At 38.5% G+C, this 27,067-nt stretch overlaps 1 protein-coding gene across 1 annotated transcript in view; it reads left to right on the plus strand.

Annotated features, from left to right (window-relative positions):
* tox (thymocyte selection-associated high mobility group box) overlaps window positions 1-27,067 on the plus strand; it is a 60,925-nt gene that overhangs the window by 28,527 nt on the left and 5,331 nt on the right. Inside the window, exons 2-8 of the mRNA XM_085438964.1 lie at window positions 27-92; window positions 5,231-5,332; window positions 12,345-12,629; window positions 20,053-20,298; window positions 23,005-23,229; window positions 24,972-25,052; window positions 25,155-25,643. Coding sequence (XP_085295090.1) covers window positions 27-92; window positions 5,231-5,332; window positions 12,345-12,629; window positions 20,053-20,298; window positions 23,005-23,229; window positions 24,972-25,052; window positions 25,155-25,643 — 1,494 coding nt within the window. The remainder of the gene's footprint in view (window positions 1-26; window positions 93-5,230; window positions 5,333-12,344; window positions 12,630-20,052; window positions 20,299-23,004; window positions 23,230-24,971; window positions 25,053-25,154; window positions 25,644-27,067) is intronic.

The raw sequence follows: 27,067 nt of genomic DNA on the forward strand, positions 1-27,067 counted from the left end.
TTGCTCTTGCTTTTTGTTCTCTCCAGCTGGATGGGGACACCATGTTCCTGGGTATGCCAGAACCAGGCCTCGACTTCGCCTCAACCAATCAGGTGTGTGTTTATGAGACTGTGTGTGTGCGTTCATTTGTGTGTAGAGACAGAGTGTGCCCTGTGAAGTTGTTTGTTTGACTTTCTGCTTTCAAATCACACTGAGCTGTTCTCTAAATTCCTTTTAAAAGTATGTCAGCAGTAATGTTGGATGTTCCATATTTTATTGAATATGGTTACTAATGAGAAACCGTAATCAGAACGCATAGAGTGCATTTTGAGAAAGTTGCAGCTTCTCTGACGTGCAGCCAAATTATCTTGGGGATATCTTGCACCATGGATCAGTGTAACATGGTGACTTCATGGGATGAGTGTTCCCTTTTTTCTAAAATCATGCAGTGTGGTTGTCATTTATCCGGAGTAAACAAAGGCAGCAGGTGTGTGTGTACCGGTTTAGACATCGTTGTGGGGATCAAAAATTGGAAGTTTACTATACTTGTGGGGACCAACAGCCTTTATGGAGACCAAAATCCCGGTACACACAAGTTGGAAGGCATTTTTGAGACTCCAAATATGGTTTTAGTGTCAGGGTTACCATAAGGTTATGGATAAGTTTAGGGTAGGGGTTAGGGTTAGGCATTCATTTTTGATGGTTAGGGTAAGGGGCTAGGAAAAGCATTATGTCAATGAGATGTCCCCACAAGGATACGACTACACACACGTGTGTGTGTGTGTGTGTGTGTGTGTGTGTGTGTGTGTGTATTGGGGGAGTTCGATACAGCATAGTATTACAATGTATGTAGCAATGCAGGGATATCAAATATTGATATTTTATTAAATAAATAAAAATGATCTGGGAATATAACAAATGCGCTAATCTTACATACTAAAATCCTGAGATAACGTTAGACAAGCAAACTTACATTAATTTGACTCCACTGAAAACTCAAATTCATATATGTGATTTTAGACAGTTTATCACAGTTAATTGCTGTATTATCAGAAATGGACTGCATGTACTTGCCAACTTGACCCCATTCAGTTTCTCACTGACATCAAACTAACTGTCTTATGACGACATTTATGGCAGATTTTATTGACGGTGTCTGAGAATACTATTTTGGAGTTTAAAAAAAATGAAGTGAGATAACTTTATGTTGTTATGTAAGTCAGATTTGTCTAAGTTTAACTTTCAGGACATAATTTGCAGTTGAAAAATGGTGATAGATTGCAATACATGTTATTGCAATACTTACCATATCACAAATTTTAAAAATCCCAATAATACTGCATTGTGAGTCAGGGTTGCAGCTATCGATTATTTAAGTAATCGAGTAATCTATCAATTGTCTTATTAATGAGCAATAATAAATATTCAAAAGAGAAGAAACACTGGTGTTTCAGAATGAACTGCTCATTGGTTTCCATTTTAGAGATTACAGTGTTTTATAATTGTATACAACGTGTAAAAACAAACAAACAAACAAAAACAACACTTTCATTGTATTTATCATTTTACATTTATTAATGTATTAAAATAATTTTTTTACTTCAAAAATATGTAAATAATCTCAAGTACATTAAAAGATCAGATTTAAATAAAATAAGATAAATGCAATCTAAACTGCAGCATGCAGAAATGTAGCTTTACTATGTGATCTTGGAAGGTTTTCTGACATTAATAGGAGGAGTGCGTGCATGTGTGCTCGTGTGTGTGTGTCACTGTTTGAATATACATAAGTTGGGTAGATTAGTTTACTAAGAGGGGGAAGTAGAGATTTAGGGATTAGTTTGAAAAACCAATGAGACAAAGCAAGTCGTATCACCTGTATTCAAAGTTGTTATAAGGGAACTCGTGATGCAGACTACTTTGTAAACAGCTGCACTTTACACAGCAGGGCATCACGGGAGAAGAGAAAAAGGCCTCATATATATATATATATATATATATAAAAAACAAACACCACCCAGCACGCCCCTGCGGGCGGTTTATCCTTCAAGCTCGGGTCCTCTACCAGAGGCCTGGGAGCTTGAGGGTCCTGCGCAGTATCTTAGCTGTTCCCAGGACTGCGCTCTTCTGGACAGAGATCTCCGATGTTATTCCCGGGATCTGCTGGAGCCACTTGCCTAGCTTGGGAGTCACCGCACCTAGTGCTCCGATTACCACGGGGACCACCGTTACCTTCACCCTCCACATCCTCTCGAGCTCTTCTCTGAGCCCTTGGTATTTCTCCAGCTTCTCGTGTTCCTTCTTCCTGATATTGCTGTCATTCGGAACCGCTACATCGATCACTACGGCCATCTTCTTCTGTTTGTCTACCACCACTATGTCCGGTTGGTTAGCCACCACCATTTTGTCCGTCTGTATCTGGAAGTCCCACAGGATCTTAGCTCGGTCATTCTCCACCACCCTTGGGGGCATCTCCCATTTTGACCTCGGGACTTCCAGGTTATACTCGGCACAGATGTTCCTGTACACTATGCCGGCCACTTGGTTATGGCGTTCCATGTATGCCTTGCCTGCTAGCATCTTGCACCCTGCTGTTATATATATATATATATACATATGCAGTTTTCTCACTACGCTCTCTTTGTAAATACCAACGGTATGTTTCTTTACGCACTGGCACAGCACCCCTATAGAAAAATTATTTTAATCAACTAATTGTCACTGTCAATCAGAAGTATTTGCTGGTAATCTTAAATGTGGGAATAATTGTTTTTCTTTGTCTTCTGTGATACAAACTTCAAATCCTTGAGTTTTAGATTTGTGGGGGGAAAAAGCGCTATGAAGGGTCTGCTTTCATTTAAATTTCAACTTACCTGAAAATATGGTCATGAAAAATGGGAAAATTTCCACTAGAGAACAATTGTTCATTATATAAAGTGAGATCAACATAGTAAACATCAGCTGTTACAAGATAACTTAGCAACAGCCCTAGAACAGTACACTGCACAGACTACACAGCAAGTGGGTGTTGCTGCTTTTGAAAGTACACTTCAAGCTCCTAAGGGAAGCCTAAGATGTGTGTTTGTTAGTGCAGAATTACCTCACCACCAAGCAAAGCCTATATTAATAAGATGCACTACTATAGATACATTATTCATAGAGTACAATATAGAGAATATTGTGCAGTAAAGAAATACATGATTTGATGTTTTATTCATAGTGTTTTGCCATAAGAAGATGGGGAGTTGTGTGTGTGGAATAAGAATTTATGGCTTTATTATTGAATCACCACTGCCTTTATAAAGGCAGGTTGTTGTGATGAATGGAACCAATTTCAGTCAAGTCTGACCCTCATCCTTGTCATTTTTGGAAATGTTAATGGAGTGGCAGTAATGTTAGTGTATTAATGCAGAAACAGGGAGAAAGACAGGTGAATCAGTGCTTTGGAAGGCATAAAAATAATACGTGTAGGTTTGCAGTCTAAAGGTATTGTGATTTTTTTTTTTCTACAGAAAATTCTACATGAAAGAATTGGTAATGTAAAGAATTGGTAACGGTAAAAAAAAGTAAAGGTGACTAATTGTTGAATTCATTTCACTGATTAGCCTATGAAATAAATTCATAGACTAATCAACTAGTATGGGTAAGACAAGACATCGATGCAGAAATATAATGCGTTGGCTTCCTGTTCCGCTTTACAAAATCACTGTAATGTGATGCCATCTAATTATGGACACTGCAGTGATGAGGAAAGCGAGGATGGTGTTTACCATCACATGCTTATATTTATTGTAGAAAACTTTAAATAATGTGAAAATTGACACTCTTCAAACATTAATTGGTCTGGAATTTCATGCCCATGGGAATTTTTTTTTGTACATCATTCATGCGTATACAAAACGTTTTTGTGTAAGAGAGTAGCTGTATAATGATTAGTAACTGCAACTTGATTTCTGAATTTAGAAATCTTCACATTACTGCTTTACAGACAAATGCACCCAGCACTGATTTAAGAGTTACATTCTGATTCCTACAGTAGTTAGTCTAACAGGAACAAAACACTCAGAAAACACGCACTGGTCAAACATTATCTGTTCTATCTTAATGTAGCTGCGAGCCATTTGAAGCTGTCTCAGTAACCAAATGGTATTTTAAATGCCTCTGACATGTGTGGAACTTTGTGCTCTCTATGACCTTTCACATGTACATTGTCTTCTTTTGATGCAGGTTAAAGTTCACATACATGCTGTTAATACTTCCACGCAGTGCAGCAGAATTTTATGAGAAGTCATCTGACCCTCTTTTCCATGTTGCTGGTTTACAACATCATGGAACAGATGATTATATATATATCATCTGATAATGGTGCTAGGTGTTAAAACCCCCCCCCAAAACAAAACAAAAGAAAACTCACTTTAAACCTCATGGTAGTGCTAGAGGAAAAGTCAGGGCATCAGCAAAGTCATGAAGATTCGTGGGCTGATACAGAATATCAAGCATAACAGCACAGAGGCAAATAAAAGGGTGGGAAAAACTAAACTGCTGAGTGAAGTAAATGTACCAGTATGATACAAGAAGTACAATTTATAGAAAAACTGACCTGCAAATCCAAGAGTATGGAGGATGTATTCGAGAAAAGATGGATTTATATCATGAAAATAACTTTCTTTACAGTATGTGATAATGTGAACATGTTTTTATCCAATAACAAATTAGTTTTTGGTCGGTGGTTGTTGTGTTAGCAGGAGAGTTTGAAATGTGAGTGCATAGAAATGAATCACAGCAGCACAGTGGTGTTAAAAAGAACGTGGTGATCGCCACATTTACTCAAAGTGACTAGCCTGTTTGTAGCACTGTGTCACAATGATGTCTTTATGTGTTTGTCTTGGTCTCATTGCAGCTGTGCAGCACCGGGTAACCTTTTCTTATCGGGGATTAGCTGTGGAGGAAACAAACAAGCAATTTATTTACAGCTTCTCTTTCTCTCTTTCTGCTCCTTCTATCACCTCGGTATCATTGCAGCCCAACTTTCACATAAAGCAAAGCAATATTAGCCATTTATAAAGACAGAACTTTACTTGTGTTTTCCTCTGTATGAGGGAAAACTTGATCTCTCTCTCTCTCTCTGTCTCTGTGTGTGTCTCTTGCTTTCTCCTTGCTGCTTTTCATGACCTTTTGATTTGACCTCTGACCTCCCTCTGACCTCTGGGCCCATTTGAATTTGTATTTGTCTTTGTGATTCTTCCCACAGTTTCGTGTGCCACATCCCCCTCACCCTCTCAGCAAGGTGACACCACCCTCACAGCACTGGAGGAGAGACGCACACATGGCCGAAACACATCGCCTGCCCTGGGTGAATGTTCATACAGACACACACCTCTACATGCACAAAACCAAACACTTCCAGGTGTCCACAGAAAACTGTACCAAGTAAAAGCATTGACTGCAGATTATTTGGAATTTAGCATTTCACATCTGTAACGCTTGCGCAAAATCAGATGAGAATTTATGCAGCTGAAGTGTTGGTATCATTGCAGCACTATCTCTTTGTCAAAGCCTGCAATACCCAGAATTCAACTGGAGTTGCACATTATGCTTACAGCAACTAAGTTAGGTGGAAGGCATTTGCCCCAATTTCTAGTAAACTCACGCCCAGATTGAAGTCAGTTTGAATTTTTAGACTTCACTTGTACATGATATTTATTTTATTAAACGAACAGACTGACCAGAAATTGGTGAGTTCCCAAACTGTGACGCTTTGGCTTACACTAGCCAACCTTGTGGGAAAAGTCATTCTAATCATTTAAACCTTAATGCACACCTGATCTCTGGGATCAATATGTTTGCACCTACAGTTGTACATTGATGCTGCTTATTTTTATTTTCCATGTCTGATGGTGGTGCAGTTAAGTATGACTTAACAGCCTCTAATCATAGTATTAGTCAAAGGTCATTAATTGTGGTTAAACCATGCACTTTGTACGTTGTATTGTGCGTATTTTGACCTGGTTTAAGGAAAAATCTGCTTTTATTCATCATATGAGGTATATAGTCATAATATATATTTACTGATGCAGCAAGATATGGTTTAGTGAGTGCATCTGAGACAAAAACAACAAAAACAGTCTCTGTACATCTCGTATAATTTAGCTTTCATGTGCTTTCATGAAAATCTGAGCTGTGTATCATACAAAAGGTTTGATGTTTATTATTAGATAGCTTTAACCTTGACCTTTAGGTTTTGTCTGTTCAGTTTACACAACAAACACTATAATCAAAGAGTCTGACAGATTTGTTTTCTTGTCTTTTTTACCTTTGTTAGTTCATGGTTTTATTCATTTATTTATTTATTTATTACATTTTATTTTAAGATATCAGTTTGTTTCCAGTAAAACTCGTCAACATATCTTCATGCAACATTTCTCTTCAGTCTGTGTTTTGCAGTGTGGAAAATCATGATGTATCAGTGAATTACAAATTTAATATGTCAGTGGAAGATATGTCGGGGCACCAAGTCTTCCAAAATCTAAAAAACACTTTTGTTTCGATGTTCTTTGCTTTGTCTGTTTCTCTTTCTCTTAAACAAGCTCCCACGTTTTATCAGGAAGACAACTGACTGAGAAATTCAGCATTCATAAAACCATACTGTAGATTCTGTGTGAGTGTGTTTACATCCAGCTCTCAGAGGATACAGTCAGTGTATGTGTATCTCTTCAGTTTACTCTGCACAATCAATTTAAACATCATCTTTCTACAAGCACTATTTTTTTTTATGAAGACACAGGAAAGAATCACAGCACAGTGGAATCATTTTCTGTAAATCCCCACCCACGTACACCAGGGCTTTATGCATCGCACACTGCTGTATAGCTGCTGTAACAGCTGGCCACTAGTGGACATTAAAAAACTCTAATTACCACCCCACCATGTGTCAGTAGAATTTTAATTCTATGATTTTTGGCCTTCAGTGATAATGAATAAGGGATAAAATTAGATTTTCATTTTAAACCTGGTGCACTTTCACCTCTATCTAAAAGCCCAAATTCACTCACTGTTTGTCTCCGGATCATCAAGGGTCTTGTCTGGTCCAGTTTTGGCTGTATGTGTTTGAGGTGTTGGTTGGCTGTTGACCGACTATCTGTGTGACTACTGTGCATGTATGCAAGGGCAACAGGTAATCCACCATGGCCCTAATCACCCCACTCTAGAGACTGTAGGCCACCAAAGACTTGCAGGAAGCAACTGCTCCAGCTGCATAATTGGCTTTACAGTGAAACAGCCATTAATCGGAGTCTGATTTCTTATGAGACCTTGATATATGACCTTGTGTCCCCCACCACCTTCACCTTCTATTTCTACCATTTATTTGTTTTTCATGTTAATTAGGCTACATTTAAAGTTCAAGGCAATCAACTGTTAAAAGGCACATTTTGTAAAGTTCATTAACGACATGATTGTTAAGTAAATGAATAACTGTAGTAAAATAATCATGATTATATTTTTATTTTGCTATAATCCATCAGTCCTAGAACAGGTCTTATGAAGGATAAATCCCGTTTTTAAAACTTTTGGTTCAAACTATCATCAAAGGACAGAGACAACACTGAGTGTCTACAGTCGTCTGTAAAACATAGTTGTGGTTTGGGGCTTCATTCCAGCGAGTGCTTTTGCAGATCTTGTCAATATTGATGAAATAATGATTGCATGTACCATCAGATTTGGATGCACCATGGAATACAATCTGGAAAGTGTCTGATTGACAACAACTTCATTTTTCAGCAGGACAATGATCTGAAAAAACACACAGCCAATGGAATAAAAGCGTACCTGGATAGATTACCATCAGTTAAGAACTGACATCCCCTGGAACCAGACCTTAACATTATTGATATAACATGTATAACATTATCTTGACGGAGAACAGAACAGCCAAAGAAGAGCTTTTGGAAAGAAAGCTTGCCTAAGATCAGAATCTGTGCTGAAGAATAAAAGTGGTCATACTGAATATTGACTTTTAAGCAACTCACAGTATTGTAAATTTAAGAAATTTCTAACTGAATGCCCATTGGATACTTCACAAATCAGCAACCTGTCTGCAGCAGATGTATTTGATAACCTCCTTCTGTAAATGCTGGCAACATATTACTCACAATCATATGTGCTTTTTTTAAATTTTATGAAATCGACATGGAGTTGTGAGACATGCATTTGTAACACGAACACTACATGTGGGAAAGGACTTAATCCTGACTACATTAGTCTTTCTAGGAGCTCCCATTGCACAAGGAACAGTCTATTGTACTACCAACATGAATGGAAGAGAGAAGGAGAAGAATAATTTATGCAGAAGTTGAAGGAATGACAGAGTTGGAGAGGGAGGGAGAGAGGCAGACAGACAAGCAGTATAATTTATGCACAGCTCAGAGCTCAACAGTGTAACAGTGATCCAAGAAAACGGACCATTCGGCTTGATGGTTGCCCGATAAACCCAATACGCTTGTAGGGCTATGTAGTTGGTCACACAGGTTTTAGTAAAATTACTGCACTAGATCAAGTTTTACTTAATGGTTTGGTATGTAAAGTTTTGTTTTATTTTAATGTAGAAGTGTCACGTACTCTCGCAACTTTAACAACATTCTTGCAAGATTTAGCTATTTTTCCCTTGTAGGTTATTTTTAAAAAGAAATCACCTCACAAAAGTCCACAGACAGCATAGGCAAGAACTGCTTTCAGAAATCGAGACACACCTTAGTCAGGTGAGACTGATGATAAAATGATAACATAATGCCTCCCGAAACTGTTATAGTTGTGCCATTTATAATTAAGCTATAGTTGAACTGCACTTGACCACACATGCACTGTAAACAATAAAATGGGTGTGGGGCTGATCACAGACAAGATGTGGGAAATGTACTATTTGTGAAATGTTGTTAAAACATAGAATATAATGATATTCATCGTAAGCAGAGTGTAAGCTGTGGAGAACCATGAATAGTTTGAAAAGTTGCAGAGAAACAGATGGATGAGTACAACAGTGAAAATGAGTGGTACATTTCTTTAATTAGATGCTAAAGTTACATGTTGGTTGTTGATCCTCTTTAACAATAATTAAAGGCTAACATTTCAGATTAAATTACTAAGTCACAGAACATTAACAGTGCAGTTGATTTGCATTATGTGAGGTACTGTATCCTGTTATGTCATTACTGATCTTTCATTTATTCAGTTATTTATCATTTATTTTCATTTTCACATTTCCCTAAATTATCTTCCAATTGTCTCTCGTCTATAGAGCCCGATTATTTTCATTTTGGCTTCACAGATTTACTGTTTCTGACCAGATTTTGGTCAATTAAAACATTGTTGTCCATAATTTTATTTAATGAAATAGCTTGGTAACATTTCAGTATGGCTAGCGACTGTGTTTGTTGTTTTAGTACAGTTTACTGAAAACTGAATTGCATTTATTTTGGGACTATTCAGAGTTGTGCTCTAGATTGTATTTACAGCAACAGGACAGAGCCAAAATAAGTATCAGAGAATAAATGGCGTCTCTATTCAATCATGCAAATCTTCAATCCATATTCAACATTTTGATGCTCCTTTAAAGTGCAATTCCCCTTTGGGATTAATAAAACACTCTTTCTATATGCAGCATTTATCTATTTCGCTTCCACCGTATGACACATTGCTTGACTTAATTGCTTTTGCACTGTTTAGAATGTGCAAAAGCATCTTAAAATATGCCCCTGGCACCTCAAACTTTGCTACTCGTGTAAGAAGTTGATAAGTACTCAGGCTGTGAAGTTATGAAAAGACACAGTCAAGACAGCGTTGGTAATGCCAGTGCTGGTGCTACCTCGTAGCCCTTCTAAGCTGATACTGGGATTACATGACACACCCATAAAGACTTATTTAACAAACCTGTTTTGTAGATTGACTGTTGAATTGCAGCCAAATCAAAGTAGTTTTAAATTTGCCTAAAACTGAAAGATGTGAGAGGGAGCGATGCATATCTGCTGTGTTCTGTGACCCAGTGCAGCAGTTTGACTCACTGATGTGAGTTAGCTTTTGTTAGTCTGCACAACAAGCTTCATGGCATATAATATCAGTTGTTGGTTATTAATAAAATATAGAGAACATGAGCACAAAATGAAGGGAAATGAAAGTATTTTTTTCAATTTGTTGATCATTTTGTTTTATTTTTATATCTTGTTTCCTAAATATTAAATTGAAGCGGAAACTTATAAGTGGAACCGTGTTTTAGCACAGTGGCAGTGAGTTCCACAGTGAACCTATACTGTATAACTCATCGTTTAGTTCACAAGTCATGCAACTTGTAACTCAACACTGCATGGGGTTTGAGATAGAGCAGAAAAGAGTGAGAGATGAAATGGAAATTGAGGATGAGATTAGGAGAGAGAGCAAAAGAGGGGTGGAAGGAGAGGGATGGTGAGAGATGAAGAGCAAAAAAGTAAGAGATGGAGAGACTGGTGTGGCTAGCCAAGCAGAAAAGACTGTCAGTCTCTATAAAAGATCTCCTCTGTCAGATTAGTATGAGAGGGCTTCTCTAACACTGCCTCTCTCCCTCTCTTTATCTCTCACTCCTCTTGCATGATTCTCTCACTCATTTCCCTCTTCATGTCTCCCTCTCATGTGTCTTTGCTCTCAGCATAATTTGTTATGATATGGGGACTGCTCCTGTTTTTGTTTTGTTTTTTGGTATGTCAGATTAGCACCTTTGTATTTTTTACACACAAAAACCTGCCTGTGTCTATTCTCTCAGGCAAAATGGGCTTGTACATATAAATTACTGTATTGTTGTGTCACTGAATGAGCAAGTATTTGTTCACGAGGCTTTTCTTTCAAGACGGGGAATATCATTAGCGATAATTAGTCTATGATACAAGCTGTGGCTGACGAAGACAGACTGCATGACACAATACGGAGCTGTAGACTGGAGTCTGAGGAAACAATGGTGTGTAGTTTTTCCACTCGCAGTCATTTAATAACTCTGACAGTAATGTTTTATGACTCTTGTACTCCTATAGACCTCTATGCAATTATTATTGATTTTCTTTAAGTTGTGCACTCTGCTAAAAGCAACATAGCCCAGTCACTTCAAGTTTTAAGTGTTGCCCATCATGTTATGTCAGCTACTCCACACCTGACTTTAACATCCATAACATTTCAGAAAGCTCATAGCAATGTTTGTTTGTTTAATAAGATAATATTAAGAAGCACTAAAACCATGAATTTCAGCATTTCTGGTAAATCAGCTGATCTCAGCACCAGCCCACAATAGCTGATGGTTTAGTTTATACCCTCCAGCGATCATATCCCGTATTTGCAAGCCACATGGATGCCCACATCTGTTCAAAGTACAGTGTAGATTCAACACTCTAAGGAAACAACGATGGATGGTTGGACTTTTTCCAACACCAATGAAGTGCCCATGAGGCAACAGCAATGTACATTGGCTTAATAAAATTAGAAGTCTAGTTGGCATTAAATAAATGCCTACTTCCCATCACCCCAGCCTCTGAGCCTGGTTCTGTCAGAGGCTGATTCCTATTAAAAGTAATAATAATAATAATAATGGGTTGCATTTATACAGCGCTTTTCGAGACCCCCAAAGCGCTTTACAATTCCACTATTCATTCACACACTGGTGAAGGCAAGCTACAGTTGTAGCCACAGCTGCCCTGGGGCAGACTGACAGAAGCGAGGCTGCCATATCGCGCCATCGGCCCCTCTGGCCAACATCAGTAGGCGGCAGGTGAAGTGTCTTGCCCATGGACACAACGACTGAGACTGTCCGAGCCGGGGGTTTGAACCGGCAACCTTCCGATTACAAGACGAACTACCAACTCTTGAGCCGCGATCGGAAAAAGTGAGGTTTTCCTTCCTGCTGATGCCAATAGCTTTTTCGTAGGGGGGCTTCTTGCCCCCTACGAGCAAAGGGGCAGGACGCTTGTTAGTTCAGGTCAGCCATGAAGTCAAAATCTGATATCATACCAGCAGTCATGAGCTGATGGTGATTTAGCTTTTACACATGTAAGGTGTGCTGTTTAAGCTACTTTACCCTGCCCAATGTTACTGCATACATGCAAGCTTCTTTGCAACCCACCTCCACTGCAGCTTCTATTTTGATGCAATCTTTGTCATGTCTGTTGTCACGGATACCTGCTCTGTTCTGTGCTGGGATCTTGCAGCTGCTCTTTCCGTCTCGTACTTTCCATGTGTGACAGAACAAGGAATCCCTGAGCAGAACCATGTTGCTAATGATGACTCAATATTTTATTGAATACAGTGACCCTGACTAAACTGTATTTGTTTATTTTCATTGTCCTGTCTGTCTTTAGTCATACCCAGTCAGTGGTTTGGGCGATGATGATTTCAACATTCCACCCATCACTCCTCCTACCCTGCCAGATCACATGGTACCCCCTCACCTCCCCCACAACTCCCCGTCTGGACCGTATCACTCTCTGGACCCTCCCTCCAATTCAGCTCCACACCACCCCTACCAGTTGCAGGGCATGGATTTGCCCAGCATGCCTGGTAACCAGGATGGGGCCACTATGTTGAGCCAAGATGGAAGCACATTCAGCCGGGATGGTGGCCCAATGACTAGCACTCTGTCTGTGGTAAGTGGTTCCAAATAAGTCACTGTGTATACACCTGGCATTTATGCTTTACTAGTAGGGAAATACAATTTCAAAGATGGATTTACGAATATAAATACCAGAGTAGCTTTACATGATTCATTTCAAAATCGCCCCTTTACATTTGATGCGAGACCTTGGTGCAGGCACTTTAAGCCAGTTTTCTTCTAATTGGTGTCTACTCACAAACACAAGGTTTGTATGGCTCTTCTTGTGGTTTGTACACACAAGTTCAGATGGAATCAAAAAATGCAGACCTACGCAAAATGAGTCTGAGTAGACTTTTTTTTTCTTTTTCTTTTTTTGGCTGAAGTCTGAGTTCTGTGACTTTACACTGAGGGTTCTGCACACACAAAGCAGGGAGTCAATGTTAAAGGAAAGTCACAATTTGCTGTAACATTGGCCTTAGTACGATGATAGGAACCTATTTGAATTAAAGAATTTAGTGTTTGTTTTTTACTCTTTCCAATTTTATGTCCTTGTGTAGTGTATTTAAGTTATTTTTCAATTCAATTACATTTTTGTAGATTTTTATTTTTTTCTCTCTGATACAAAATCTTTTTTTTCTTTTGACATGTTAGATGGTATTTTACTGTAAAACATATAATCCTCAGCATGGATACAACAGTTCCCTTGTTAGTTGTTATGTATTTACCTTGGAAAAACTGACTGAACTTTTGTTCCAACAACATCTCACATTAAAAGTGAGGTACACACTACATTTGCCCTAGATTTACCATTTACCACTTACCATCAAATCATGCTTGATTAAAAGCATAAACATAATTCACATGATTAAAATCAATTAAATGATAAGAAAATGGATTTTGGATATTTAAATTTTATGTTACTATATATGTGTGTGTGTGTGTGTGTGTACTGTGCTGAAAATGTTTAAAAAGCACACAATGAGGTCACATTACCATGTTTGATGTTGAAAAGTATATGCACACACTCAGATGTAGATTCTCTTTTCATTCACGTATAGTTCTATACCTGGTTTGACAGCACTTAATGAACAAAATATGTTGTGTGGGTGACTAAATTCGGTAATGTGCGGTTGATTGAGTTGGGTGATCAGAGTTTACAGGAACACGACGCATACGGCAGCCACAATCTGAACTGCTGTTTGTGTGACAATGTGAAACTTGAAATCCACTGCCAAGCTTTTCTTTATTTATTGTGTTAGTCAAGATAAACTTGTTGTGACAAATGTGTTTCCATGGATGATCTCAGAGACATTTGTTGATATTTTTAAGTCTTTAAATCAGTTTTGGTTTTTGTATTTAGCCATATTTTGGTCATTCACATGTACATTTAGATGGAGGAGATTTGACCATCGCAATAAAGGGTTTTGCATTTATTTCCCTCTAAAAACCTCTTTAATAATCTAACTACATACCCTTCATACACGGAGTTGTTGCCAAGTCCTAAATATCAGCATCTGTGGATGTTCTTTTCTGGGCTAAATATGTCTGGTCTTCAATGGCTTATAATTAGCCTAAAAAATAATCATCGTAAACTCAGCTGCGTTAGGCCTAAATGTAGCCCAAGATCAGTGTGTGTATTTTTATAGCCCTATTACAACGATGAAATCATATCCCACTCAAGAAAAACAATGACATACTGGAAAGAAAATTTACTCTTTAGGTTTTGAAAAGACTTGCACACAGTCTTGTGCACAGCCTTGGACCCTTATACCAAAAGGGTCCAAGGGTTCAAATCCACTGGCAAGATGGGGCCTTTCTGTGTGGAATCTATGCGTGTGTGTGGGTTCTCTCTGGGTCCTGTATGTTAGGTTAACTGGTAGACTGGCTGTAGGGGCGAATAGCTCTCTCTCTCTTTGTGTTAGCACTGCCACAGACTGGTGCCCTGACTCTCAACCTGTAACAGTTGGGATTGGCTCCAGCCCCAACACAACCCTAAATCGGATAAGTGGAAGAAGATGGATGGAAATCTATAAACAAAAACACATGATTGCAAAATTATCTTTTCAATTAGGTACAAAAAGTACAAATGTACTTATTTCAAGGAAATGGAGACTCCAAGAGAGTGAAACTGACAGCTTTATATGTTTTTAACTGTACTCTTTAATGGTTTATTCAGCTTAACTGTGTGAAAGAGGATATTGCCCAGGGCAGTGTTATTTGAAGGCCAATCATGGCAGCTGGTTGATCTGACATTTTCTTCTTATGTTCAATCTTCGTTTCACAGTAAAGTGAAACTCTTGCTTTTAGCGGTGACATTCACATGTGGCTCACTGTGATACAGTAAAGAAATGAAAGCCAGACTCGAGACTCATAGTTATTTGAACTGTCAAAAAAAAAAGGTTGTTCAGAGGAAACAGTATCAGTACTTGTCAGTCTCAGTAATAAAGATTGCTCCAGTGTTTGTTAAGAATGAAACTTTCTCATCTCCCACTCTTGATCTTTCAGCCTTTTTGTCTCTTGTCTCCATATGAAGTGTACCTGCTGTAATATTAAGTATCATTTTGAAAAAACACAGAAAGCTGTCAGCTTTGACTTTAGGTGAATAGACTGTTGTAAATAACTTTTAAATATATTCAGTTTTTTTTTCAGATTCAGACTCTTTGATTGTGATTAACCTGCTTGTTAAATGCGGAACAATACAGATAATTATTTTAATGGGCTGAAGGGAATAAAGGTAAGCTCTTATTTCTCAGTCGCTGTCTGTCTCAGTTTCTCCCTTCTCTGTACCTCAGTTTTATATTTTCATGCTAACATACATTTATTGCCAGTCCATGAATTATGGTTGCCTAGCAACCGTGCCTGGCTCAGCCTAATGTTGGGAGGGTGGTAGCAAGAAGGTGTGTGCGTGTGTGAGTGTGTGTGAATGTGTGTGCGTGTGAGTGTGTGTGTGTGTGCGTGTGAGTGTGTGTGCGTGTGTGTGTGTGTGTGTGTGTGTGTGTGTGTGAGTGTGTGTGCGTGTGAGTGTGTGTGTGCGTGTGAGTGTGTGTGTGTGTGTGTGTGTGTGTGTGTGTGTGTGTGAGTGTGTGTGAGTGTGTGTGCGTGTGAGTGTGTGTGTGCGTGTGTGTGTGTGTGCGTGTGTGTGTGTGTGCGTGTGTGAGTGTGTGTGCGTGTGAGTGTGTGTGAGTGTGTGTGTGTGTGTGTGTGTGTGTGTGTGTGTGTGTGTGTGTGTGTGTGTGTGTGAGAGATTCCTAGGACGGGCAGGACTACTCAGATGCAGTTAACATTCAGATGTGGATGGCTCTGTTTTTATGTTTGGCTGCAGTCTGATTGGAAGTTGTTGCTCTGAATGGTGATTTTGGTGGAACTTGGTTCCAACTCATTCTGTGATATTTACCTTTACGAAACAGCATTTTTCCTTTTGTCTATTGTATAGTGAAGGAACAAGCTGTGAACTCAAATGTATGAACGCAGGAATGAGCACCACTCTGCAGAAATGTGTCGCCCCAAAATTGGGCATTATGAATAAATACAAACAAATCATAAATGATAATACAGATTGCATGATGACATTTACAAGTTTACAAACCCTCTAGTATTTCGAGTTCATTGTGGAGCGCTTCGTACATCTGCTTTATGCGGTGTTGGGAAGTACTATGATATATTTTCCTGAACACCTGTCGCCTGAACAGATATTTCCATCTCAGCTTTTTAATTGGAAATCCAGAAGATGTGCTGCCATCCATATTATTATACACATTTCATATGATGTGGTGCAATGTAATTATTGCTTATCCTAATATTTCAGTTGCAGACACGCAGCAAGATTTCTAAATTTAAAATCTGTTAGACACAACTTACAACTGCTCAGTTGTAAGTCACTGTTCTAATTGAAGCTGCAGCAATTAGTTGATTAATCGATTATAGCTGATGGATGTGTGAAAATTGTTTGTGCAAAAAGGTAAAAATATTTGATGACTTAAGTCTTAAAGATGAGAGTTAGTTGTTCTTCTTCTGGTCTTTCATTTTGGTAACAAGTGAGCTCTAGGATATTATCTGGGGATTTTGCGGTTACTTATTAAAAACATGAATAACAATGAAGGCAACGTTTAGGTGAAGCCTTAATGAAAGCAGTTGTGGGTTGAATTCCAAGCCCCCCCCCCCCCCCCCAAAAAAATATCAGTAGTTTTTATTGATAAAACATTTAAAATCTGAAAACTTTCCACATTAAATGTGAATGTTTCGTGCATCTACTTGTCCTTGAGTCCCAGTGTCAGTAACCACAAGCAATGGTGCTGGCTTCAACAGGGTTTTACTTCCATATAAAAACAGTCTTGATGCCAAACAAAGGGAATATCACTTGTGCCATTTTAAAAATATTTCTTAACTGGGGTTTATTTAACCAGAGTATAAAATGACAAGAAAATGCATATTAAATTGGGTAACACAGACTCTTTGCTTTAATTAAATATGTCAGTCATTGTCACTATGCATTCACTCCCATTTAAGCCCATTTAGCTAGGAAACCCCTTAGATATAGATGTATAGTGATAAACAACACAATCAAAGATCAAATTGATCTTTGGAAAATAACTTTTTAAATACAATCAAGGTTAAAAGAAAGTACACCTTCTATCATTTCTATGATTTTACATTTCAGGACGAAATAAAAAATTATCTTGTCCATAGCAGGTCTTACACTTGGGTAAATACAACATCAGACCAATGACTCATGGTGTATTGCACCACATCATTATTTAGTCAAACAAAGCCAAAATGCAGATTGTGAAAAACTAAGTACAAGTATTCGTCGCTCGCATTTTTTTGGAAGAATTTTGGTCCATTCATCTTTACATTGATGCTTCACTTTGTTTATACGCAGCTTTCTTAACCAGCGGCATTCCAATCACGTTGAGATCTTTCTTCCTTGGCATTGCGTTAACACTCACCTGAATGCTCCAAACCTGTAAAATGCCAAAACATTAAGGTGCTCACACTTCCTGATGTTTGCTGCTTAGTGTCTTAACCTCTATGGAAGCAAAGGGTATGGTTAGTTTTTCACATGGTGCTTCTGCATTTTGACTAAATCGTTAAATAAATAATGGCAGGCTGTAATATATAATATGCTTTCTAGCTCATCTGAAGTTGTATTTAAATCATTTTAGGACCAAACCAAGGACCAGTTTATTTGTTATAGTATCCTGAATGTTATATGCAGTCTTGTTTACACATTAAACATATTGTATGTTCATCTATGTTTACTAAGCTGACATTTTGTTGTTTAATTGACCAGGAAAAAACAACTTTATAAATCCTTTATTTGGCATGCTTGTTGTAAAATGTCATGTAGGTAAATGGCTTTTCTGTTTGTTCAGGCATGATGGCAGCTCTTGCTGGCAGTTTTGAGATTGCATGCAAAGGAGTGATACAGATTGTATTTGACTAAAAACAGGAACATATTTAGAATTTTTCACCTCTACTTTTCATAATGAAATCCAGTAATAACCACACCTGTGTGAAGGTGTGAAAATACCGCATACAGCACTTGTTTCATGGCATGAGTCAGTCATTACTCAGCCTTCGGGGGTTTCCCCTCTGTGGCTGTCTTAGGCCATCATCAGAAATGACCCCCGCAAAGGAAAATCAGATTTTTTTTTTTCTCCATCGATAATGTTTTTATCTGTGAAACAGTTTTGTTATTTTGTGCCTACAGCCTCTGGTATAACCTTGCGACCTTTATTTCCAGTTAACTGTTGCTACTCGTGATGTTACGGGCATTTGTTACATATCTTGCTCTGAATTTTCCATTGGTACCTTTGCTCCTTTTCTTTGTTATTCAGAACCAGGCAGTTTAAAATTTGTAATAGAGTTGAGCATAGTAAGATTGTAATCAAATAAAATAACTAAATATTGATTTGTAATTTTATTTCAGTAGGTATAGTAAGAAAATATTAGATTTTTAATGAAGCTCTAATATCATTTCCTCTTTTTATAGTTTTGCTGTCAAATAAATCTGGCAAAGAGCAAAAGCATTTGTGGAAAGTTATGGCGATAGGGTGTTTTGACAGTTTATTACTATGACATTTATTAAAGTCCCAACCCAGGCAATGTCAAACCACAGCTCGTATTTTCAGCATTTCCATCAGCACATACACATCGTTCTGAAACCTGTTCCCATGTAAGAGAAATGTCACTCACAGTTCTATCGAAACGCCAAAGCAGAGACCGCTGCCGAGACACAGAAGCCGAGTTGAGGTAACATGTTCCCAACAGGGACACATCACACTAGACCACATCCGTTATTATTCACATGCTTACTAAGAGGAAACTCTAAATACAAGCCATCATCGGAGTCCCGTCTTCATATTTGTGATCATAGGTGTCAAAGTCCCCACATCTGTGGTGTTAGCAGTGATAACTTTTGTTTTCCTGAGAAGTGGACTGAATATCGCTGATGACTGGCTCACTGCAAGAAGAGCTCAACCTTAGGAATGGCAGTAAAAACTCAACTATTACAAGTGTTCACACAAAAACGGGACACAAGGAGATATCTTTGTATCAAGTCATTCATTTCTTTAAGTAAATGATTTTCTATATTTAATAAATATGTTTTGACATCTACTTAATAACATTAACAAAAAAGATGAAATATTATGTTTTGAGTTTTTTGTGGGATTTGTTCAGCATTGTTCAACCCTTCATTGTGTTCATACAGTTAATCAATTGACTTTTATTTATATAAACTCACAACAACAAATGGCTCACATCAGTTTATTTTGTAAGGTAAAGAAAGTTTTCAAGTTTAAAGTTTGCTCTTTTTTTTAGTTATATTAAATAATTCTTTGTTTGTAAGGGGGAATAAATAAGAGAAAACTCAGTGGAAAGTGTTGGTATCTGCCATACCATTGTTATAAACGTAAGCCCGGGATTTGACAGACATTGCAGTCTAATAATTAAGGCACTCACGCAGTAAGGTAGTACGTTATTATTTACTTTGCACTCATCCTCTCCCACATGTGAAGTTTTGCACTAGCTTCTCATGGGAGTAGCAGTGGAGTTTAAGATCTGTAGAGAATACTTTTGGGCTTCTGATACCATCTTTCCTCAGACCTGTCAGTTGTTACCACCATTACTGTGAGATTTCATTATCAGTTAATCCCGGACTGCTACATAGCAGAGACAAAACCTGATCAAATGAGGGGTAGAATGTCCACACACAGAGGCCCAGATCAAGGATGCTTCATTTTTTTTAATTTTTATTCTTATCCAAATCAACTAATACTGATTGGATTTTGCATCCCAGGCTGTAGTGCATTACATAATGTGTTTTGCCTTTTTGTAACAAAGATTCTACAATAATGTACAATAATGAAAAGCTAAGAGAGCTAACAGCAGATTGGAATATTTTAAACATAAATGCAATAAAGGGAAGTCATCCACTTTTTTCACTGCCATAATCACTTGTTTTGTTTACACAGATGCAGCAGATGGTGAATTCAGATTCTCGGTTTACCAGCAGCCAACAGCCAATCGAAGCAGCGCTTGGGCCCAAGAGCCAATCAGGCATGAGCCAGCAAAACCAGTTGTCCACCATCAACCAATCCCAGCTGGGACTGAGTGGGAACTCTGCTACCCATAATTCCCCTTCACCTCCTGGAAGTAAATCTGCCACACCATCTCCCTCCAGTTCAGCACACGAGGACGACAATGATGATGGACTCAGGGTAACAACACACAGACACATGGACGCAGCATCTTCTGTTCAAATGACTCACATCTTGTTGGGCTGTAACACCCAGTTGTGTTTTCTTTTGTGAGAGAGCTATTTTAATAATGTTATGTGTCATCATGGAGGCATTCTCCATGCATATCAACTAGACAGAAATCAGCTCTCTCGTCGTTGGCTGTCTCACACCGCTCCAAACTAACTGCTCGTTTTCTGGGGAAATGAAACTATTACTGTGTTGCTGAATAATATTTACCAACTTGGTCACACACTATAGATAGGAAACGGTATAAGCCACTGTGCAGGTAATTTTTTCTTCAGGAAGGGAAGGGTGGAAAATAAAAGAGCAAAAATTAGTCTGATACTCATACACATCATAACAGGGGCACCCCTTTATTGAGCCGTATGCAAGCTCAGGAAAACCCAGTGTGCTTATTAGACAATGCAGATTAATTTATCTGGCGGCTTTTACTCACAGATGGTTTAGAGTGCTTTAAGGAAGAAAAAGTATTCATAAGAGCAATATTAAAGGCATTAATTTACCATGATAAAGAAAGTGCAGTTGTGGTGCAGCATTACAGGCTAAATATGACCTTCTTCATAATCCAAGTGAAGGGTCCAAAGATTTTGGTTATGCCATTGGCCAGATGGTGATGTTACGTGAATCAGATAACAGCAGGAGGAATTTTTTTCCTATGATGTAAGGCTGCAGACAGATGAATTTGATTCAAGCACATACTGTGCTGATGAAGCAGCTTAGATGAGTTTGTTTTGGTTAAGTGAAAATGTATTTCTCTACAGAAAATCACTGCAACAGCTAGCAGCCATCAAATCATAGAGAAAGCAGCACAACTGATACCACTTTAATATAATTTGTAGACACAATAATGTTGCTCAAGGGTCATTATTGCAGCTTGACCAATCGTGACATTATGATGTCATAACTTTGCACCCTGGGTCCAGTACTTTCCTTCACTTTCCAGTTTGTGTGTAGTATTATTTTCAGACTTGCTGTTTTCAGTCAAACATTAATTACTTAATTATGTTTTAACGCCCTTTCTCAACATTTCTTTATATCATTTCTTGTCATTTTTAAAGTGTTATTGAGCACTAGTTTTCCAGCTTTCTGAATGTCTTTCAAAGTTATGGTTTGGACATTGGCTGCTTTTTCACTCATTTTCAGAGAATTGTTCACTAAGCCACTTAATAACACTGACCTCAAGTGATAAACCAGTGTTGTGTTTAAACATATTAGATAACATAGCAATGACACAACTCTATATTGTACCTCTAGGCACATCGTTACTAGCAGCCTGTTGCAAAAACATATGACTACATACTACTTCTTTAGGTAAATCCATGAAAATTGTCAAAGATGACACAATTTGACAGGCATTTTTGCACTAACAAGGTGGTTTCCAAAAAGCTATTAGCCAATAACTTGACGCATCTCAGCATGGTATGCAGTGTGCCCTTTAAACATGTGAGCAAACTGCACATCAGCCCCCGACGTCATGTGCACCTCAAGCACACATTTATACAAGGATTTCTTTAACAGTATAGAAAATTCTTCTTCCTCAGCTGGGCTTATGTTGTTATGACATAAAGTATATGATCTGAACACTGTTAAATGATAATCAGTAATTAGTGAAAGTTTCTCAGAAGAATAACTTAGAACCATATAGACAATAACGTTTGAGCAGATGTGCTGCTTTTGCTGAGGTATTATGGCGACTTCACCCGTTTAGCGCAGCAATGACTGTAACCACTCTACTGAGAGGCTCTTCTGCTGGTGGGGACTTTCCCTAAGACCATCTCTGCGGTTTACTTATTGCTTAACATCAAAGATTAGCTGAGGACATGTTTTAAAAACAGTTTTGGTGTGAATTGTTCAAATGCAAACTTGCTGACAACAGAAAGAAAATCACTCACTCTACAGTTTTTAAGGATATATTTAATTTACATTCTAACATTTTATGCTTTACGTGTTATATACAAATTTCTCTTTGTCAGTCTATATCGGGGGTATCCAAGTAAAATTTAAGGAGGTCCAGTTAGAGAAAATTTCCTCAAACATTGGTCCAGAAAATCATAAAGTTCCACATAATTATATATATGTAAAATATGTTTTCAAGTAGACTGACAGTTGTAAAAGAAAGTACAATTTAACAGTATTTTAACGTTTGCAATTAACTTTTACAATGGACTGGCAGGTACTCTAACAATAAAATAATAATAAAATGTTCTTTTCTCATTTCAAGTAAAACAGGATTTGGAGTTTTTTTTTTTTTTTTTTTTTAAAAAAGGTGTCTTCAAATAAAATGTTTAATTTTGAGAAATGAAAAGGTTTCATTTAAGTTTCCTTTTTTCTTCTTTTTCCTTAACTACACTTCACATGCAAACCATCTCGGTGTTAACACTCCTTTTCCCTCTGTCTGTTTCTCTGAATTACTGTTTTCACATGCGCTTTTTTATTGGCTGAGATTGTTCTATGTTTTTCCTTAATAATTAATTACACTGACAACTGTAAAGGCAAAGGAGGTTAAAATAACCTTACCGTAAACAAGAGAAAAGCTGAAAAATAAAAACAGTCTGTCAAAATCTAGTAATAGTCGCAGTCCACCTATTGGTGACCTAGGATCTATATATTCATCCATTCACATTTTCTCTATATACAGTGTTAACCTTTATTCTGTTTCGGCAGGGAGAGAAGAGGCCAGCAGCAGCGGACATCTCCAAGAAACCGAAAACGCCAAAGAAAAAGAAACGAAAGGACCCCAATGAACCAGTGAAGCCAGTGTCTGCCTACGCGTTGTTCTTCAGGGACACCCAGGCTAATATCAAGGCACAGAACCCCAATGCCACCTTTGGGGAGGTGTCAAAAATTGTGGCCTCCATGTGGGATGGTCTGGCAGAAGAAGAGAAACAGGTAAGGGGAGGGAAGGCTGTACTAAAGTAGGAATAAGGGATAATAAATAGGAAAAGACAAATTTCACTGTATCTCAGTAGTTCAGTTTTTTGTGACGTCTCCCTTCATATGTGAAACATTTCCAAAAATGTCATTAGCACCACCCCACCCCCATGACTCATATTGATTCCGATGAGTGTCACTGCTTATTGGTGGTTTGCTGCACAAAATTGCAACCAAACTGATAGTAATTCTGCAAAGTTCTAGTTAAAACTGATACTGTGAAGGCAGGCTCTTCACTTTTATAGAGCTCATTTTGAAACAAAATGATTAACACGGCCCAAAGCAAGAACATCAGAAAATCAAATACTGCTAAGAACATGAGCATAACACACACTAAAAATGATTAAGCAGAGAGAGAAAACATATTAAAACAGATCAAAATCAAATCAGAAACGGCTTACCGATAAGTTAGTCTTCGTTGGTCTGTGAGTGACCGACTTAACCTGAATACTCAGGCAGTTCATCCCACAGCTTAGGGCTCTGACAGCAAATGTCTGCCAGCTGCAGTTTTAACAGATGTCCTCTGTTCAAAGATCTCAGGCTCTGTCGAAGCTCATGTCTGACTAGCAGGTCATATAGAGGACGGATGCCACGAAGATCCTTAAAAATCAGCAGTAGCATTTTAAAAGCTGAGTACCAACAGTGAAATGAAGCTAAAACAGGTGTACTCAAATTTAACAGTAAGTCGTTTTTTCTGGTACTTGCATAATATACAGAACTGATTCTCATTCCTCTCATCTGTCTTTTGTATTTGGTATCAGTTTACAGTAAAATCCAAAATTAGGATGCAAAATTGAGGTTGGGATGATGGCAAACACTATTTTTATATTTGTGAGAGAATGTTGACATTAGTGATTTGTTTATATCACCACTGTCTAAATAAATCAAATCAAATCACTTTTATTGTCACATCACGTGTGCAGGTACACTGGTACAGTATATGCGAGTGAAATTCTTGTGTGCGAGCTTCACAAGCAACAGAGGTGTGCAAAAAAAAAATACAATAACATAAAACAAGCAAAATATAAGAAAGGCTAAATCTGAGAGTAATAAATATATGTACAATATAAGAGTGTGTGCATTACTGGATGTGTATACTAAATATGTTTTTCTACGTGTGTGTGTGTGTGTATATACATATTTTACAAATTAAATAGAGTAAACAATAAAATAAAATATATAAAATATACAGAGGTTGGTAGTTGAACATGTGCAAAACAAGTGGCATTTATATACAGTGTGGAGTGCAGATATAGCTTCAGAGAAGCACTAGCATTACTGCACTCTTGGCCTTGAGGCATAACATGCTCATTTTATTCTGTGACATCATGAAGGAAGCAAATGCAGAGTGCGTGAAAAAGGCGATAAGTGTCAGCATCATGTTTGTGACAGGAATCAACCGTTTATTAGGGGAATGTGAGCTCTAACAATACCAATGAGATTCACAGTCATTAATGTGAACCTAACAGTTATACAAGTGGCATGTCAGCTGGACTGATCGCTGCTGGGCTTCAGAGAGTATTGGCACATGCTTTGGGAATTGATAAATTTGTGTTATTAGAAAAAGGCATTAGCTCAGCACTAGAGTGATATTATTATTATTCTGATTAAATCCAACCTAATTTTTGTAGTTGTGCCTTTTGTTTATCAAATGCTGTGATGAAGGTTCACACTTTCAGAGTTAAATGTTTGCGTTTCAGGTGTACAAGAAGAAGACTGAGACAGCTAAGAAGGAGTATCTCAAACAGCTGGCTGCCTACAGAGCCAGTCTGGTTTCACAGGTGCGCTACACACACTGATACACGCCAAGTTAAGTTACGGATTATAAGAGTGAAGGGTCAGAAAATTCCTGATTTTCAGTTTTCCTTTTTCTTCTTCTACAGAGTTACAATGACCCATCTGAAATGAAGCAAACCCACTCTTCCTCCTCATCTTCCCCCTCTTCTACCTCCATGATTACACCCAAACATTCAGTGTACCCTGGTCACCCAGGGCAGCACTCTTCCTCCAGCCCACTCAGCCACCCTCTCCCTCCTCATCACCATCAAGGCATGTACATGCCCTACCCTCACCCCTCACACCCTTCCCACACTTCGAGCCCTGGCCTCAGCCCCCATCTTCCCCCTCCCCACCCTCAGATACATCCCCAGCTCCAGGCTTTGTCCTCCAGAGGGACGGTGCCACGAGCCAGCGTCCCCCATCAGGGAGCCATGTCTCTTGGCACTGTAGCGGCCGCATCCACCCCTCCTCTCCAGATCAGCCCTCCGCTCCACAGCCAGGCACACCTGGGAGGGCTGCACAATCCACACCATCAGCACCAGCAGCTCAGTGGCCACTCAATGGGAATGGCACACTCCCCTGCTATGACACAGGTCAGTTGCACTTGATAAATCTTACTATGATGATAATGACACATGCGTGTGTATGTATGTGTGTTTCCTAATTTCTCCTACAATCAATCTGCAGGGACAAGTCGCTGCCCTGTTTCCATCAGATGTGGGTCATAAGGTCATTTATGTGTGTGTTGGACCGTAATGGTGACGCAGCATTTGATTCAGTTTACTACAAGATTTTGTTCACTTAGAATGATTCCATGTCTTAATTATATGTATCTGTTTTAGCATAAATCTTAAATAAGTGTGGACAACTCCAAGAACCCGCTGAGCAACCGTTGTGTTTGTGCGTTTGATATCGGTTTGATGTGGAAGTAGGAAAAAAGTGCAATGCACCAACCACATTTGCTGCATAATTGGCAAAAGTCATTTTTGCTAGTAATACTTTGAGATGGTGTGAGGGGTGAGGACAGCTACAACACACAGATACTGCTGTTTAACTACATGTAAGAACATGTGGTTACCCATCACTAATGGTGTTGCTGGCAGGTGTTTGAAGTCTTTTGGCACAGGTACCATGGCTTTCTCCATCACTGATGTGGATTTGCCTGAATGTTAGTGATTAAATGTCTAAATGGCAGAATGTTGTCACTTTAAGATTAGTTAAACCGACAATGTTACACAGCTGAAAAAGGACTTACCTCGACTGTAACAGAGTCAATCAGTCTGTCAGTCAGCCTCTCTGCCTTTACTGTCAGTGTTAGCTGCTCATTTAGTATTTCTGCGAACAGAGGGGAAAAAGAAAAGATGAACAGCTATGATATGAATTCATGGAAGACGGTTTCCTCCAGAATAGTTAAAATCCAAAGATTACCACTGAGCCTCACTTCCCATTTGATCCCCCTTCCTTTTTATGGTACACTTTTTAATCCCCAACTCCCATAATCCCTTTCTCTCCTCCATTTTGCATATTTTTAGAAAAAGAGAGACCCGAAAACACAGAAAAGTAAAAGAGAAGGCAAAAATGAGAGGACACAGCTACAGAGCGCTAAAAGTTTTATTTTTTTTTACTGAGTCAAGAGTGAGAACTGATGGGGGAAGGGAGAGAGGAGAGAGAGAGAGACAAAAGAGGCAGATGGGGTCTTTGTGAAGGAGTGAAGGAGAAGAATTTGCTCAACAATAGATGAATAGGTGAGGTAGAGGAGGAGGGGGAGAGGAGAGCAGGGGGAACCAAACCACCTGCTGTCCTCCTCTTTCTCCTCTTTCACTCACAACACTCAGATTAACTTCCCTTTCAGTCCCCCCTCCCCCACATACACACTTTTGTCATTTTACACACTCATTTTTCCATCTCTCTCCTCCCTCGAGTATCCTATGGTTAGAGACATGCTTGCTGATGTTTTTTTTCCTCTTCCTCCTAACTTTACATTTTCACTTTTTTCCCTCCCTCCTCCTGGGAGATA

The sequence above is a fragment of the Copadichromis virginalis genome, linkage group LG18 (genome assembly GCF_057382275.1).
Source record: "Copadichromis virginalis isolate Kocher_CV1m ecotype Utaka linkage group LG18, C_Virginalis_male_GT1.1, whole genome shotgun sequence".
Lineage (NCBI taxonomy): Eukaryota > Metazoa > Chordata > Actinopteri > Cichliformes > Cichlidae > Copadichromis > Copadichromis virginalis.